Genomic DNA, 19,031 nt, shown 5'->3' with positions numbered 1-19,031 from the left:
CACTCACTTTTCCACTTGCCTCCTCCTCTGAGCAGTGGGATGCTCAAGGGACAAAAATACTTTTCATGTCTGCACACCAGAGCAATTAGCTAAACTTGGTATCGTAGCAAGTGGTGTTTTTTTTTAATTTCTTTCCTGTGTTGAAATTTTATTACTTATTTTCTCTTTTCCTTCATGTTCACTCTCTTTATCCTTGGTTTTATCATGAGAAAGATCAGAGAACTTGAATTTACCAGTAGGAGGAGACTGATTTTGGCATACGATTTAGCTGATGCCAAACTGTCTCTTTTGTTTCATCTTTGAGGAGAAATGTGGGAGAGTAAATCTTTCTAATGTTTTTATTTAGTTTTGAGGAGGTGGGGAGGGGCATAGAGAGAGAGAGGGAGACACAATCTGAAGCAGGCTCCAGGCTCTGAGCTGTCAGCACAGAGCCTGACACAGGGCTCGAACCCATGAACTAGAACTGTGAGATCATGACCTGAGCCAAAGACAGACGCTTAACCGACTGAGCCACCCAGGCGCCCTGAGAATAAATCTTTCTAGATTTTCAGAATCCATGGGGGCTACTTGAATAGTAGCACTAGGTCTTCTATGAGATCAGCTAGCTTTGATATACATATCTGATTGCTTTTTTCCTCTACTGAAGATATTAATATAAGTCCAAATATAAGTTGGAAGTTTCTTCCCACACTTACTCCTCAGGAAAATAGAGTATATCTTCAAAAATCTGGTTCTTCTATTGATATTTATTTTATTATTTATTTTTTTTTAAATTAAAGTAACTATTTTAATGTTTATTTTATTATTGAGAGAGAAAGACAGAGCCTGAGCAAGGGAGGGGCAGAGAGGGAGAGAGACACAGAATCTGAAGCAGGCTCCAGGGTCCAAGCTGTCAGCACAGAGCTCAACACAGGGCTCCAACTTACATGACCTGAGCCGAAGTTGGATACTTAATTGACTGAGCCACCCAGGGGTCCTCACCATTGATACTTTGAATTACTTTTGTTGTTCTGCATTTTTTAATGGACTAATTTTTATTATTTTAACTTTTGTTTTAGAGAGCATTTGTGGGAGAGGGGCTGAGGGAGAGAGAGAATCTGAAGCAGGCTTTGTGCTCCACTTGGAGCCTGACAAGGGGCTTGATCCCACAACCCTGGGATCATGACCTGAGCTGAAATCAAGAGTTAGATGCTCAACCAAATGAGCTACCCAGGTGCCAACCCCTCCCCACCCCCATTGACTATTTTTAAGAGCAGTTTTAGGTTGATAGCAAAACTGAGTGGAAAGTACAGTGAGTTCCCATATACCCCCTGCTCTCTTCCCCCATAAGCCTATCCTTTCAATACCCTTCACCAGAGTAGTACATTTGTTACAATTGATATACCTAGTGTAACATTGTCATCCAAAATTCATAGTTTACACTAGGGTTGTAAATTCTGTGGGTTTTGACAAATGTATAATGATGCTATCTACTGTCGTAGTATCATTTCATTGCCCTAAAAATGCCCTCTTCTCTGGTTCTTCATCTGCTTACCCCCACCCCTTGGCCCATAACTCCTGGCAACACTGATGTTTTTAGTGTCTCCATAGTTTTGACTTTTCCAGAATGTCATATAGTTGGTATCTTACAGTATGGAGCCTTTTCAGATTGGCTCCTTTTACTTAGTAATATGTAGTATAAAGTTCTGTAGTGTCTTTTTCGTAGCTTGATAGTTTGTTTCTTCTACTGCACTCCTTGTCTGGATGTCCCAGTTTATCCATTTGTCTTCTGAGGGACATTATGATTATTTCCAAGTCCTGCAATTATGAGTAAAGCTGATGGAAACATCTGTGCAGGTTTTTGTGTGGACATAGGTTTTCAACTCATTTGGATAAATACCAAGGAGCACAATTGAGTGTGTTTAGGTTTTTTTTTTTTTTTTAATGTTTGTTTATTTTTGAGAGGGGGGCGGAGGGGCAGAGAGAGAGAGACACAGAATCCAAAGCAGGCTCCAGGCTCTGAGCTGTCAGCACAGAGCCTGATGCAGGGCTCCAGCTGACAAACCACAAGGTCATGACCTGAGCCAAAGTTGGACACTCAACTGATGGAGCCACCCAGGCGCCCCGAGTGTGTTTAGTTTCGTAAGAAACTGCCAACCTGTCTTCCAAAATGTCTGTACCATTCGCATTGCTACCAGCAGTGCATGAGGATTCCTGTTACTCCACATCCTCACCTGCGTTTGGTTTTTGTCAGTATTTTGGATATTGGCCATTCTCATAGCTGTGTGGTGGTTTCTTGTTTGTTTTAATTTGCCTTTCCCTGCTGACGTGATGTAAGGTATCATTTCATTTGTTTCTTGGTCATTTGTAGATCTTCTCTGGTAAGGTTTCTGTTCAGATCTTTGGCCCATTTTTTAAATATTGGGCTGTTTGTTTTTCTATTGTTGAATTAAAAAAAAATTTTTTTAAATGTTTATTTACTTTTGAGAGAGAGACAGAGCATGAGCAGGGGAGGAGCAGAGAGAGGGGGAGACACAGAATCTGAAGCCAGGCTCTGAGCTGTCACCACAGAACCCCAATACGGGGCTCAAACTCAACGAACTGTGAGGTCATGACCTGAGCCGAAGTTGGACGCTCAACCGACTGAGCCACCCAGGCGCCCCTCTTATTGTTGAATGTTGAGTGTTCTTTCTGTATCTTAGATAACAGTCCTTTTTCAGATATGCTCTTTGCAAATATTTTTTCTCAGTCTGTGGCTTATCTTCTCATTCTCTTGAGTATTACTCTATTTTGAATAACAAAGTATTGCTTGGACTAATCATTGACAATTTTGTATGCTTATAAAGGTTACCTAATAGATTTGGCTTAAAAGAAAGTTGAAGTAATTAAACACATTTAGTAATTATTCCTTGGGGTATGATAAGTGTTGCGAACAAGCCTTGTACAGATCAGCTCAAGAGCTATGTTGTAGTAATCACAAATACATTCTTGTATATTCTGAGAGACAAGCATTGCCCCAATGTTGTGTAAATGCATACTTGGAGTTCAGATAAAATTTCCAGACTGCATTTCACATGGGACCAAAAAGTGCTGTTCCCCAAACTGCCAGAGTGGGAGTAAAGCTGACATACTCTTGGGTTTCATGTGGCAGGACTGAGAAGGTGATCGCTAGTGATAAAGATGCATACAAAAGCTGGAATAAAATGGTTTGGTGACATGTTAAAGATAATAATGATTGTATTCAGAGTGACTGTATTTACTTCCAAGTTCTTTCTATTGTTACCTCTTAGTTGAGGTCACCTCTTCTTTGCAGTTGCTGGGTTTTACATATGTGGCACATTCTCGGAATTCATTCTTTTCACTAGGCAATGGGACATGATACTCAGTGACTTCTTGTATGTGGGATATTCTCTGTTGAGAGAGCTGACATGAGGAAAATTGACTGGGGAGGGGCACCGCAGTCAGAGCCCTCTTTTATGCTTTTTTTATAAAGTCTCACTTTGAAATGTTAATGTTCTTCATCAAGACACCCTTTGGAGAACTTTAAATTGTTGAGGCAAACATTTAATTGTACTTTTGTTGTTGTATAGGATATCGTACCTGTGGATGCCTCTTACGAAGTAAAAGAACTGTATGTGCCAGAAAACAAACTCCATCTGGCAAAAACAGATGCAGAAACATTGCCAGCATTGAAAATTAATAAAGTAAGTGCTTTGTTGGTCTTCGTACCTAGTGATTTAGCCTTAATATATACTCATTATCTGTATACTTTGTTTTTTAGCTATGTTTGAGGGCATGGGTACTGGTGGCTGGGGGTTAGTTGTAGTTTATGTCACAATTTCCAGGATTTGGAAATGTATTTAATGTATTTAATGTCATAAGATTTATCTATTTTGAAATAGCAAAGATCAAAGATTGTGTAAAAGTTTTAGGTTTATCAGAAGGAATGAGTTCTTAAAGCTTCAAAATACTATATAGTAATTAAAATGAACAATTTTTCCCTCCAAACATGTTTCATAATCCTCTGCCAAAACCTTGAATCTCTTATTTTGGTAAGAGTCATTATGTGCATGTCTTAGCTCTCATTAAGTGTTCTCCCCGCCAAAAAAAACCTACTGAGGTAAACTAGATACAACAACATTGGAAACTATAATTTATCATTTTCAAATATTAGAGAATTTTAAATTATATCCTTTAGATGTACTTTTAAAATTGAGAGATGAATAAGAAGCTGGACCAGAAGTTGAATTTCCCAGCCTTTCATTTAGTTACTAAAAATCCAGAACACCCAGGGAAGCACCAAATCTTTAAGCACCAACAAATTTCTGGGCTTAGAGAAGGCCTCTTTAAGTAATTATTCAAATCCCTGATTAGAAGTAGATTATTTGATGCGCTTTATGGGATTGGGTCTCTGACCAGAAGCCAGGACATTCTGAGGGAGCAGAGAGGGAGAGCCGGAGAACGGAGCCACGTAGGAAGGTGGCCGTCGCAAAGGAACAGATGTTGTCATTGACATACTTTGCATGGAGTGAACATACATATATACACACAGAATGAGGATGAATGATTGTGAATCCAGGTCAGCAGAGCTCTACAACACAGAAACACAGTAGCTCTTTTAATGTAGTGGCTTGTTCTTTGCACAGCAGTTATGAAAAGTAATTAACTAAAAAATCCATCTTAAGTCGGATAGTGTATTAACTTGGGGGGCCAGAGCAAATACCGTAGACTAGATGGATTAAACAGCAAAAATTGCCCCTCTTGTGGATCTGGAGATTGAAAAGTGTCAGATCAAGGTGCTGGCTGATTTGCTTCTTGGTGAGACTCTTTCTGGCTTGCTGATAGCTGTGAGCTCTGGTGTCCCTCTTCCTGTGAGGGTACCAGACCTGTTGGATTAGGGCCCCACCCTTATGACCTCATTTAACCTTGTCACCTCCTCATAGGCCACATCTCCAAATACAGTCACACTGGGGATTGGGGCTTCAACATATGAATTTGAGGGGGGACACAGACATTCAGTCCATAACACATACCATCTAGAATTGAATTCCAGTAGAGACAAATAGTGGCCACTGTCCAACGTTTAGAAATAATTGGTAAGAGGAAAACTTGAAAGTAAGTGAAACAATTTGGTCTATGTATATAATTTATCCTGTGACTTACAGGAGGGGAATACATTGGCCCACATACTTTGGGAATAAATGGTAAGCTACATTTTACTGCACCCAGTTGGCCAGGTGCTTTATCTTTTCTCATTTGAGAGCCACTGCTGCACACACGCACAGTTAAAAAATGAGCATATCCAGCTTCTGTTAATGGTATGTAGTCCATCAATTCCTTAACGTTCTGGTAGGATAGGTTAGAAATCTTAAAAGTCAAGACATAACATAATCTTTATAAAATAAAGGGTGCCCTATCATTGGTCTGGCACTTGTTCTGGTAAATATTTTTATGTAAAGTTTGTTTTAGTTTAAGGCATTAGTTGTCACAGTATAACTTGCAGACTATCATTTAGCATTTTCTGGGAACCTATTAAAAATACAAATTCTTGGGCCCCACACCAAAGCGATTGAAGTAGAATCTGTGGAGGTGGAACAATCTCTATTTTAATAAAGGCCTTCCCCGGGTTTCTTCTAGCATATTAAAGTTTGAGAGCCACTAGTTTAGGAGATGCCATCCTTATTAGAAATGCTCTGAAGACTAATGTTATGCACGTTTATTAGGAGAGATGCACATTTTCCTAGTGCCCTTAATCTTTATTAGATTTGTATAATCTATAATCATTCTTGAGGTGTTTCTTTCCATTGCTTTCCAAATTAAACTCTTAAAGGTTATTACTGCTTTTGTTCATAAGCATATGAAGTAGAGCATTTTCCTTTACTGTCTCATTTACTAGGTGGATATGCAGTGGGTACAGGTTCTGGCAGAAGGTTGGGCAACCCCCCTGAATGGCTTTATGAGAGAGAGGGAGTACTTGCAGTGCCTTCATTTTGATTGTCTTCTGGATGGTAAGAGCTTCTGCATTCAATTGTACATTGAGTATGGAAGAGAAATTTCACAGGGGCAGCAATTCATCACTGCCTCTAAAAAGTAGTGGTGATGTCTTTAATGGAGGTAGCATTTTAAGTGTTTTATTTATTTTTGAGAGTGAGCACAAGTGGGGGAGGGGCAGAGAGAGAGGGAGACACAGAATCCAAAGCAGGCTCCAGGCTCTGAGCTGTCAGCACAGAGCCCAACCCAGGGCTCGAACCCACGAACCATGAGATCATGACCTGAGGTGAAGTCGGATGCTTAACCAACTGAGCCACCCAAGCGCCCCAGAAGATAGTATTTTAAGACCAAGTTACATCGGTACTGAATGTTTGAAGTGAACTGAGATCTTTTTGTTTTGTTTTGTTTTCTGGATTGTGATTTATTGCAGAGGGAGATATGCAGGTTTCCCTGGGCATAAGGGCTGAAAATGGATTTAAGAAACAAATAGAATTTCCCTCTGCTGTATCCACCTGATCATCGTGGAAGGCCTTTCTCTGAAAAAGTGCACATATATCCTGAATTTTGCTGCCCTGAAATCCATGCTTGCGTGTTTTTTTTTTAATTTTTTTTCAATGTTTATTTATTTTTGAGAGACAGAGAGAGACAGAGTGTGAGTAGGGAAGGGGCAGAGAGAGAGAGGGAGACACAATTCAAAGCAGGCTCCAGGCTCTGAGCTGTCAGCACAGAGCCCAACGTGGGGCTTGAACCATGAACCGTTAGATCATGACCTGGGCTGAAGTCGGAAGCCCAACCAATGGAGCCACCCATGTGCCCCTGCTTGCTTGAGTGTTCTAATAAGGAATCAGTAAGGCCAAGTTAAGGAGTCCTGTAATAGGGGCACCTGGCTGCCTCTCAGTTGGTGGAGCATGTAACTCTTAATCTCAGGGTTGTGAGTTTGAGCCCCAAGTTGGGTGTAGAGTTTCCTTAAAATAAAATCTTAAAAACAAAACAAAGAAGTCCTGAAATAGATGGTTAAAGTGATGGTTCTTCTTCCTCATTTAAAGCACTAAAAAAAAAAAAAAATTGTCAAAGGCATTGATGTTTAATATATTTTACTGACAATTCAGCTACCCAGAACTTTGTATACTGTTGGTAAGATTAATTTGTTACATTAAATAAAATATTTTTAAATGTCACTAAGCCTGTAAAATAGCCAGCACGTTTTTCTGTGTTATGACTTTTAACTAAGGAATGAAATTGATACCAGAAATTGTAACTCCTAGTCATTCTTCTCAAGAAACTTGTATCACAAAAATGTAAGTGTTAAATATTGCTTTTTGATTTTTCTTCTTTGGAACCAATGGCAGAATCTTTGTGGACTGCCTCCTTTGGAATGATTTAGCCTTGTGTTTGCTGCAAATCTACCTATTAATTTTCCCCTTTAAACTGTACCTAGTGGTGGTAACTTTAAAGCAGCCAAGCAGTTATCACTGATTTTTGTTGACCTCTTTTGTCCAAGGAAGGCAAGCCATGATTTCCAAGAAAGTATGCTTTTATCTGGTATGTAAATAAGATCCACATATGAATTTGAGAGTGCATTTTATTTTTCTAACCTGGGCATGATGAGTAGGAAAAAAAAAAAACTTTTAGAACTTGAAAGGTTGGAAACTGAGGATGTGCTTATTGTCTCTTAGACAACATATTTGGATTGAAATAGACACACTTGCTTCCTTTGTTTCTTGGCCAGTAATCACTGGTATTGGTTTAATTCTGATTCAAAACGAAGAAATCAAAAAACCTTTTGGTTGTTTTTGTCTTCCTCTCTCAAGGAAACCCAAGTATCCCCAGCAGACTCAAGTATACTTGCCACTCAAAGTATAGTTATCAGAACGGATTTACATTTTCCTAGAAAGGCCCTGAAAACATTTTTTGTCTTATTCATATATTGGAGGTGCTCAGTATATTTTGATGACACCAGGCTTAACCAGTTGATTCTTCCTTGTTAAACTGTTTCTTCTAGGTCTGTGATTTTATACCACTTTTTTTCTTCCCAAAGACAGTTTCATGAATTGTTGTGGGAAGTGTGGGAAGTACATTGCTACACGGTGTTGACGCTCTTAATGTTTTGCTGGTTTTTTTTTTTTTTTTAAACCTGTTTGCGGTGGGGGGGTTGTTCTCTCTCCTGATTTTCTGTGCCAGGTACTGTCACTGACCCATAAATCTTGTATTATTTGAAGAGCATCCCCTGAAGTGGAAGGTGGATATATGGCCTGTTGAGTAATCCAAGCTGTGTGCTTCATGTTCTCTTGTGTCCTGCAGGGGGTGTCATTAACTTGTCAGTACCTATAGTTCTGCCGGCTACTCATGAAGACAGAGAGAGGCTGGACGGCTGCACCGCATTTGCTCTGATGTATGAGGGCTGCCGTGTGGCTATTCTTCGCAACCCAGAGTTTTTTGAGCACAGGAAGGAGGAGCGCTGTGCCAGACAGTGGGGAACAACGTGCAAGAACCATCCCTACATCAAGGTCCTGAGCAAACCTTGCTGCCTTGTATCTTGATTTGCCAATAGTGTTTGTGCTGCAGTGCGGGCATCACCCGTATGTTGACTCTTCTGTTGGAATTGTTCATATTTTGCAGAATGGGGGGGTGCCTGGATGGCTTAATTAAGCGTCTGATTCTTGATTTCGGCTCAGGTCACCATCTCACAGTTGTGAGATCGAATCCACGCTGGGCGTGGAGACTGCCTCAGATTCTCTCACCTTCTCCCTCTGCTCCTCCCCTGTTTGTGCATGCGGGTGCTCTCTCTCTGTCAAAAAAAAAATTATTTTGCAGAAAGGACACTGGATCTTAGATTAGTGTGATGAACCATGATCTTGTCATTTTGGTGCAGATAAATAATTGTTCAGTAAATCTTTTTTGCATTAGGCACTGAGCTTGGTGCTAGTTCTGGGGATATATGGCTGATGTACACAGCAGGCACGTTCTTTATAGGCTTGGAGCTTACTGGCTGGTGGTGGAGCAGACATCATGTGCTTACAGGTCGGCTCTGAAGACAGGGTGCTATGGGAGCCCGTGGCAGGGTGATTTTATCTAGTCTGGACTTCCAGTCGAACGTTGTTTCCGATATGAAAATAGTGAAATCCACTTAGTCTTCCCAGAGGGCCTCGTGTATTTTATGTATTATGTGTGAAATGTTATTGAAGTAAAATTCCTGTTAGTTGTTATAAAGTACACTATGAGCTTTAAAAGAAATTAAGTGAAATTTTAGTAGCTTTATCTAGAAAATTTTTTATGACGTCTGTTTAGATCCTGACAATGTCCTAAATCTCATCCCATGAAGGATAAGAAGTGATACACTTTTTAAAATAGGGACATATATTGTTTTAGAAAATAAGGAATTTGAACTAGTGATGGTGTCAGATGTTTCTTCAAAGTTAAAATTCTGCCGTTATTAAAAAAATTTTTTTTAATGTTTATTTGAGGGAGAGAGAGAGACAGTGCATGAGCAGGGTTGGGGTGGGGGCAGAGAGAGAGAGAGAGACTCCAGGCTCTAAGTGAGGGAGGGGCAGAGAGAGAGGGAGACACAGAATCCGAAGCAGGCTCCAGGCTCTGAGCTGTCAGCACAGAGCCTGACACGGGGCTCAAACTGAGTTGCTGTGAGATCATGACCTGAGCCGAAGTCAGATGCTCAACCGACTGAGCCACTCAGGTACTCCATAATTCTACAGTTATTAATGGTTTACAAAACATGCTTATGTAAATTCTTCAAACCACATAGCAAACCTATAGGATGGGTGGCATTTCTATCCTACACAGGGAGAAATTGAGACCTACAGGGGATAGATGTCTTGACCAAAATTATAGAGCTAATAAGTGGAATGAGGGTCTGATTTGAATTAAAGACTTTGCGGGGGGCCTGGGTGGCTCAGTCGGTTAAGTGTCCAACTTCAGGTCGTGATCTCTTGGTTCGTGAGTTCAAGCTCTGAATTAGGCTCTGTGCTGACAGCTCAGAGCCTGGAGCCTGCTTCAGATTCTGTGTCTCCCTCTCTTTTGCCCTTCCCCCACTCACATTCGTTTTCTCTCTCTCTCTCCCCCCCCCCCCCGTCAAAAATAAAAGTAAACATTAAAAACTTAAAAAAAAATGAATTAAGGACTTTGGGGCTTCAGAGCCATCTTCCATAATCTATAGCAGAGAGTAATTACTGATGCATGTGCCGCTTCTATTTAGAGTAATCTGCACAACTTGTTAGGATGCAACCTTGAGGAACCAGCAGGATTTCGATAAGGAACGGTGAGAAACACAATTCCAGTTTTAGGGATCAGGAGGAGCAAAGACTCCATGTGTTTGAGAAATGGCTGGTTATTAAGCGGGAGAGAGGACCTTGGGAAGAGAGAAGGCTTAGCATTCTACCCTGAGATGTTAAAATGTTCAGTCATCACATGGTTTACATATATTTAAGCTTTATGCTTTTCAAACTGCCTTTCTGTCGTTTGGTCCTTACAATGATCCTTGGAGGTAGACCAGTTTTCTTTAACTTGAGGAGTCTTCTTTTGGGTTTGGCTTGCCCGGACCTGCAGAGGCACCAGTTAGGAGTCAGGATTAGAGTCTGTCGTGGGTCTTTTGTGCTGCTCTGCCTTGCTAGGAGTGGAGGTCACAGGCAGCCTGGGAGCATGAGACAGTCACAAAGTGGCACTTTAAGAAGCTTGGCCTGGTGGTCTTGTGCAGGATATCCCCATCCCACCACCACTTGCACTGGTACTGTCCGAGCTCTCCAGGTCTCCAGCCTACACCATCCGCTGTGCTCTGGCTGGAATCCCGCTTCCTTATGCCCACTGCCTTTCTGTTCTTGGAGCAGCTGGAGTGAGCCTTCAAAAATATAAATCTGAGCATAGCACTCTATCCTCTGAAACTCTCCAGGGGCTGCTCGTTGTAAATAGAATAAAACCCAAGTCCCGACGAGGTCCAGCCCTGACCTTCTAACTCATGGTCGGTCGGTCGGTCGGTCTGTCTGTCTGTCTGTCTGTCTCTCTCTTTCTCTCTACCTCTGCTCCTATCCCTGCTCTGACTTTCCTGGCCCTGGGCTGCTTCTCAAGGACAGATGCTCCAGGCTTTTGTTTCTGCTCCAGCACTTTTTACTTGTTCTTCCTCTGCCTGAAATACTTTACCTCCGTGGCTGGTTCCTTTTAGTCATCTCGGGTTCAGTGCCACCCTCCTCAGAGAGACCTTTACTGACCCCTTGCTCTTACATGTCGTTCACTCTGCTCCCTGGGCACTGTGTTCCATTGCCCCAGTTATTTTCTCTGTGACACTCGTCACTAGCCACTACCTGTCTGGCTTCTGTTCAGTGTCCCACTAGAACGTAAGGTCTCTTAGATCTTTCTCCCATTTTCTGCTGCATTTCCCGGTGCCCAGCAAAGGCCCTGGCATGTACGAGTTACTTGGTAAATATTTATCGAATGAAGGGTTTGATGGATGGGGAGGGACTTTATAGTGAGGGACTTTATAGACCCCGTAGGAAGGGACTACAGAGGTCTGGGTATATTATTAGTACCTAAGCTGAAGCCAGGGAGGGAAGGGTGAGTTTCAGCTGTGCTGTGGAAGTGGACAGGTCCCAGAGGTCACATGCCTACTCTCAGATGCAGGGAAGGAACCTGAGTGAAGTTGTGAGAAATTAGAGGTGATGTGGAGATCAGAAGGTATGAATTTGTGTCCAGCTCCATCAGCATTGCTTTAAATAGTCAAAAGTTTAGGATTGGAGAACACAGAGGAGGGGTGGGCTCACTCAGGGTTACAAAGGTTTCTTTACAACAGTGTACAACAACAATGAAGACAATGTTTTGTTACATAAGTCATAATTACTTACTTTGATGTTGTTTGCCTTTATTATGTAAATATCCTAGTTGTGTCACAAGGCCTCTGAGAAATTATAAAATATATTCTAATTTTTGTTTGTTTTGTTTTTTAATTTTATTTGAGAGAGCGAGTGAGCATGAGCGGGGAAGAGGGAGGGGGAGAGAGAGAGAGCGAGAGAGCGCGAGAATGAGAGAATCCCAAGAAGGGTCCATGCTCAGCATGGAGCCCGATGTGGGGCTTAGTCTTATAATCATGAGATCATGACCTGAGCTGAAATCAAGGGTCAGACGCTCAACTGACTGAGCCATCCAGGTGCCCCAAATACATTCTAATTTTAATGCGTCTCTAATCCCAGTTCAGTTGATAAGCCAAACATGTTTACCATTGGCCTTAAGATTAGTTTACAACTATATGTAGCTCATGTGAGGGAAATGTTCTTCCTTATTTTGATCTTGTTTTCTTTAAAAAAAATTTTTTTTTCTTCCCATTAGATGGTTATGGAACAAGGAGATTGGCTGATTGGAGGAGATCTTCAAGTCTTGGACCGAATTCGCTGGAATGATGGTCTTGATCAGTATCGTTTCACTCCTACTGAGCTAAAGCAGAAGTTTAAAGATATGAATGCTGGTAAGACATGGATCTGATTATCTAACATGGTACTTAGCCTAGAGTTTCTGCTTGATGGGAATGTTCTATTTTTTCCAACACTTACTGAAGTGTGAAAGAGAGTGATGAGTAAATGTAGAATGGAATGTGTTGGGAGAGGTAGTTGATCTAATCCAACCTATGTAGTTCTGTTAGATTGGTGTAATTTGGAAGATGGTTTTGCCAGTTACAGATTGACCTTTTATTTGTGTCTTATAAAACTCATATGCTAAAGCTGAATACAGCTATGGAAGAGAAATTGAGTAATTCACTCTTATCAGTGTGCTTTATATATTGGAATATCTTATGAGTCTAACATATCACTGCATAAACAATATCATGTTTGCTGTTCATTCAACAAATGTTTATTGTGCACCTTCATACCAGGTGCCAAGTGCTGAGGATCCATTAATAAATAAGACTGGAGCGTATGGTGTATAAGAGAGAGATGTAAAGGAGATAACAGGAAAAGGTGTTGAAGAGTAGGTTAATAATGGTTTCAGATTTCTGGATTAGGGTGAAATGGACTAGTATGAGTAGACTCCATAGATGCTGCTCTTTATTATTATTTTTAATGTTTATTGTTGGGAGAGAAAGACTGAGTGCGAGTGGGAGAGGGGCAGTGAGAGAGGGAGACACAGAATCCGAAGCAGGCTCCAGGCTCTGAGCTGTCAGCACAGGGCCTGAATTGGGGCTCGAACCTGTGAACCGCAAGATCATGACCTGAGCCAAAGTCGGACACTTAACCGACTGAGCCACCCAGGCGCCCCGTTGCTCTTTATGACCCTATCTTATCTGGGGCAGGGATTTTCTTATCTGACAGTTTGTGAATAGTAGGTCTTTCACACAGAGGTAGGTAAATGATGTGTTTACACTGGTGCACCCACACTCACAAATTCAAGCTTCCATGTCAGGGACCAGCATTCACTGTAGAGTTTGGGAGGCATTTTTAAGATCTGAAGATTGCTGCAATCATGCTACCAATGAATTCTCACCCACTACTGAAGTGGTTAAGCCCTAAGCATTGCTGCTGCCTTTTAAAATATTTTCTGTGTAGAAATGGAGTGGACACGGCTGAGAAAAGTCCGGTGAAAATGGTTGCTTTGTAAGGAACTAGCTGGCCACTGAGCCATATTTGTTAATCCGGAGCCTCCTTCTCAAGTGACTACAGAACCTGGGCAAGAGCACTCATTTCATGAGTCGTGTTTAGCTTCTGTGAACTCCAGGTCCTGGTAGTCGTGCTGTTCCCTGCTTAACCACCCAGAAGTCATGTGGTTGTTGAGAAATTACTTTCCTCTCTAAGGCTCACTTCCCTCACTTGTAAAAATGAGGACAGGTGATACCTAACACATAACATTTTATTTTAAAAAGTGAAATAAGTTGCTTACGGCACTGTGAAGGGTACATGGTAACAGGTTAATGTGTCATAATTTCTGAGTCTGAAGCTAGTCTTACCTATTTGTGTAAAGGTTAGAGAAAGAATATCTTTTCATTCTTTTTTTCTTAAATGTTTGTTTTTGAGAGAGATAGATAATGCGTGCATGCATGGGAGGGGGGCAGAGAGAGAGGGAGACAGAAGATCTGAAGTGGGCTCTGTACGGACCACAGAGAGCCCTATGCGGGACTTGAACTCACGAACCATGAGAATGACGACATGACCTGAGCCAAAGTCTGATGCTCAACTGACTGAGCCACCCAGGTGCCCCGAATATCTGTTTATTCTTAAACTCTACTGTACTTCACTGATATTTGAGATAAGAGTGTAAAATAAGTGGAGAACTGGAGGCCACACACTGTTCAGAGCTGTGCAGTTCCCACCCAGCCTGCCTCATTTGTTCACAGTTTCTGCTTGGCCCATGTAGGGTATCTGAGCTTAGGGCCCCTGCCCCCACCCCTCCTTAACTTCACTCATCTCTGAATTTGAAGCATGACTGAAACTACGTGTGCAGATGTTTTTCTGGATGCTACACTTGGTGCCTGCCTGTACGATAATATATTTTCTTCTTTTTTGCTAACATGCTTTGGGCCAGTCATAGGGGAATGTGTCGTGATTGCTGTAGGTCAGTGATGGCACCTCATTCTCTTCAGTCAGCAATTTAAGGGTCCTTGTGTAAGTCCGTTCTGGCATTGAAATGTAAGAGAGAGGGGCTTCTGGGAAAGGTTTTTCTTCCTGAGAAGAAACGGGCTTAGGACAAAAAGTCCTCTTTTCCTATACTTTTTCTTCCTGCTTGGGATGCTGTCATGGAAGGATACAGTGTTTGCAGCTCAGGTAGCTATTTTGTATCTGTGAGAATCCATGAGAACCTTACACTGAGTTTCTGGTCTAGTCCTGGAGTCCTTTATATCCAGATTTCTTATTCAAAGACTGAATGCGTGAATTATTTAAGACACTTCGAATTGGATCTCATTTCATATGCAGCCATAATCATCTGATGGTTTAAGACATATAGGCCTTTGCTTTTTTTCCTGGTAAACAAGAACACGTTTAATGGAAAGCGTGCTGAGACCACACCATATTTACTTTAATTTTTTGCCAAAATTTGAATTCATAACTGTAATTCATGTTAGTAAATTAATTGTTGGCACTGATGAGGGGTCTTATCAAGGAATTATTCATAATTGGAGTCTTTAATATTACATCTGTTTTATGCTCTTCTTTTCGAGCCAAACGTTTTAGGTCATTTAGAGAATTTGTTGCATAATGATTGCAACTTTGTTTAAAGTAGCTGAGAGCCAATTATCCTTACATCAGACAACAAAGATTATGGAGTATTATTTTGTTTACTTTTCCATTTTAGACTAAGACAAGCAACAGACCAGGAGTTTCTTTTGTAATTCTTGTTCCCTCTTTTAGGAGGCCATTAACAAGTTCTCTGCTGATGTGCCTGTATCTCCTACATAGTTCAAGGAGAGAAAAACGCAATCTTTATTTTTTCTTCTACTTGGGGTTTGTTTTCCTACCTCTCCCTCTTTCTCCTTCCTGCATCTTAGAAGAAGAATTTTGATTACCTGATGGTGGGGTGTTGTCTTGTGCTCATTATTATTATCACTTCTGCTTCTTTGAGACTGTTCTGTAGCTTGGAAGGATTGAGAAGTCTTTAATAACCACATCAGTGATTGCAAGGTGACACAGTCCCAGAGGGCAGGTTCTTTGAGTCACTGATGGTTGATCACTGTCTTGGAAAGGAAGAATGGATTTCACTTAACCTAAGTGAGAGCCAGTTAGTATTTATTACACACAGAATATTGTTCTCTTATTGGATTACCAATAAGAAAAAGGTGACATAACTCCTTCCAGGCTAGTATAGTATCACAGTGTTGAAGAAATCTGGGAAAGCTTTGTAGAGTTGTTGAAGTACAAAGTAGAATGGATGGAGACGGCAGGTGGATATTTTACGCAAAATTGGGAACAATACATGAGAAGGCTGAGGCAGAAGCAGATAGTTTGCCTGTGAAGGCACTAGACTTTCTGGATCATAAATGACAGCGAACTGGAGATACCGTGATTCGAAGTTGGGTGCAGGGAGCCTCTGTCAGTCAGGTCAAGGCACACTCAGATGAGGCTGTCAACATAATTTAACGAAGTATTTGAAGAAGGGTGGTCAGGGTTAAGGGAACCCAGGAGGAATCTTGAGGCCTCCAGTGATTAGCAGCTTTGTGTAGTGTTACCCCTCCTGAGGACGCTAGGAGACTGTGTTTCTGAAGCTGGGTGAAAGGAACTGAGATGTGAGGAGGGGCTGTCGCCAGAATCCCCTTACTCACCCCCCCGGTTGTAGGGGGACGGAGGCCAGAATCACAGTGCTGAGGAAGAATGGTGCTGGGGCAAGAGCCCCCCACAAACTTTCTCTGTTCTCTGGTTGTCTGTTAATGTCTCCCACATCACGGAGGCAGGAGTACAGCCCCCATGGCCTGACACACAGATACACACACAGACACACAACAGACTAGGCAGGAAGGAGAATGGAGAACAAGTAGGACAGAGCCCAATTGGCAATACATTCAATTTTTTTTTTTTTACTATAATTTGAAAGCATTTCTAGGCTTGAGAATGGAAAACAATTTATTGCTGCCATACTTTGGGGTATAAGAGTATCACTTTGTGAAAAATGCTAACTAATATGTTCATGTTTACTCAAGTGCCCTGTCTTATTGATTCTTTTTCCCCCTTCTAAGCAGTTTAAGTGAAAGAAAGATCAGTAATTTATGATGGTCCGGAGGAAGGAAGAAAAACCAAACTCTTTCTTACTTGCAACTCTCTTCAAAAAAGCTCCCACAAAAACAAACATTAAACACACAACCTTCCCTAATAACTCTAGAACTACTGTCCGTACTCTTGTTCAGCTGCTATATTGACTTAGGGAAAATCAGAAATGCCTATTATTAGAGCTTTGGGGTAAAGTCGCCGATAATAAAGCTCGAGTGGGACTGGGAGAGACTTATTAATTAGTGCTGCATGTAGGACAGTTTTACAGAGAAGAAGTTGAAAGGAGGGAAGCAGGAAGATGTTGTAATTCTGGGTTTAGTGGTTGGGATGCATACCAAGGCTCTGACTGTGGGCTGGGCAGCGAACACTGTTTGGAGAGATCTGGGGGAAGGGTGAGTGGGAGTCAGGAGCACTTCACGCTCCTCACCTCATCTGTTGCTCGGAACAGCCTTGCTGCCAGAACTGAAGTTGTCTGTGGGCACTGGGCTAAGAAGCCACAGAGCAGGGTCGGAGCCAGGTTCTTTGCGCCCAGTGGCATTTGCAACCCGGCGTCCTCCTCCATGAATCCGGGGGTCAGTGCTCATGCTCTTCCCACCACCAGGAGGAGCTAGTGGTTGCCATTTCCTTTCCCTGTCACAAGTCAGCACGTGATGAGGAGAACCTTTTCCTGTGTTCCTCCCCTCCCACCTGCTGGAAGGAAAGGGATCAGACTGTACTTGTTTCCTAGTGTGTTGGCTCCTGGACTAGAGGGAAGGGGAGAGAACTTGCTTTACTGGGTTGTCCCTTTATGTAGACATCAAATAAGAAGGAATAGGTTTTGGGGGCCGGACCTGTGTTTGGCTTGAGTAATAGTGAAGGTGGAAGGATTGACAGGAGAGGGGACAGCAGTGAACATTATGTATTGAAATGCTTTCAGTAATAAGTCTCTCTAACTGATGAATTGGATGGTCAGAATTAGAGATGCAGCTAACAGAAGCCATCTGTGTGCACACAGTAATTGAATCCAGGCGAAGGGGTGAGTTTCCCGAATGAGTATGCAAAGAAAGCACTTCATAGGACACAGCAATGAACCTATCGCTCTGAGAGGACTACAGGATGTCAGAAACAAGTGATCAGCCCGAAATGGCCACACAGAATAAGAAACATACACATCTGATTACAACTTTGTAAAAAAAAAAAAAAAATGTATGTATAGAGAGAAAACTAGGGGATTGTGCAAAACAACCAAAAACAGCTACGTTAGGATAGTGCATTTGTAGGCAGTTCCCCCCCCCCCCAAATGTCCTTAGTGTTTCATGGTTTTTACTTAAAAGGGTCAAGGGGAAGATGAAGTAGAAAAGCTTGGTGCCATGGTTGGCAGGCCCTGAGACTGTGAAGGCTGTGGGGTCGGTGTTTTTTGTCAGAAGCAGTGGAAAGGTTGGGACACTTTATTATTTATTTATTTATTAATTAAAAAAATTTAATGTTTATTTTTGAGAGAGAGACAGACAGACCATGAGCAAGGGAGGGGCAGAGAGAGAGAGACTCTCTCTCTCTCTCTCTCTCTCTCTCTCTCTCTGTGAAGCAGGCTCCAGGCTCTGAGATGTCAGCACAGAGCCTGACACGGGGCTCAAACTCATGAATGTGAGAGCATGACCTGAGCCGAACCCACTGAGCCACCTAGGCACCCCAGATCAGGACCCTTTAAAACAAGAAAGTGCCTATTGGATTTGGCAGGAGTTTCGTATTCACTAAGTAACAACGGGAAAGAATTGGTTAAGTAAATGAATGCGGTCCCATTCTTTTCTTCCATTGCTTGATCTTTCACACTGTCACCAGGCATATCTTCTGAAGACAAAGATATAATCATGTTCTTTTGGAGTTGAAGGACCTGTATTCCTTTTATCATACACTTCTCCTCTGATTAGTGAATGTTTGCTTCTCCTCCTCTGACTAGATTGTACTGGTCCTGGGGGTAGGACCAGTTTCACCATTGTTACCTCAGGAAGGCATATCTAAAACAGAATTTCTGTCCTGTCCCCAAACTGGTTTCTTCCCTGCCTCTCGCTGCCCTGGCAGGTGCACGGAGTCTGGATGGGGGAGGGGGACCAGTTCGTAGGCGCGTCTGGTGAAGGGGCAGTGAAGGCTGATGTGTGCAGCTGTAATGGAGCAAGTGGAGCTGAGATCTGGGGACAGCGTGATTCACTGATTGGCTGCACGTGGTGTAGGAGGGCGGGAACAGAGCCTGCAGGGAGGTCGGCAGGAGTGGAGACTCCGGTGCCTGTGGAGTGCTAGGAGGCAGCCGGGGAGACCGTCTGGAGCTCAGGGGTGAGTTGTAGTCAGAGGATGCAGATTCAGGAGCCACTGACATGGAGCGCTCGGTGACCTCAGGCATGG

At 42.3% G+C, this 19,031-nt stretch overlaps 1 protein-coding gene across 1 annotated transcript in view; it reads left to right on the top strand.

The window, feature by feature from the left end:
- The window catches only part of PAPSS1 (3'-phosphoadenosine 5'-phosphosulfate synthase 1), a 103,894-nt gene that overhangs the window by 44,900 nt on the left and 39,963 nt on the right, over positions 1 to 19,031 (top strand). Inside the window, exons 6-9 of the mRNA XM_047091792.1 lie at positions 3,570 to 3,683; positions 5,876 to 5,987; positions 8,272 to 8,477; positions 12,298 to 12,433. Of these exons, the coding sequence (XP_046947748.1) occupies positions 3,570 to 3,683; positions 5,876 to 5,987; positions 8,272 to 8,477; positions 12,298 to 12,433 (568 nt within the window). The remainder of the gene's footprint in view (positions 1 to 3,569; positions 3,684 to 5,875; positions 5,988 to 8,271; positions 8,478 to 12,297; positions 12,434 to 19,031) is intronic.

The sequence above is a fragment of the Lynx rufus genome, unplaced genomic scaffold (assembly GCF_022079265.1).
Source record: "Lynx rufus isolate CCGP_SWC_20201006 ecotype Redwood Valley unplaced genomic scaffold, mLynRuf1.p SCAF_3, whole genome shotgun sequence".
NCBI classification, from domain to species: Eukaryota; Metazoa; Chordata; class Mammalia; order Carnivora; family Felidae; genus Lynx; species Lynx rufus.
The sequence above is the reverse complement of the archived record's forward strand: the minus strand, read 5'-3'. Positions and strand labels throughout refer to the sequence as shown.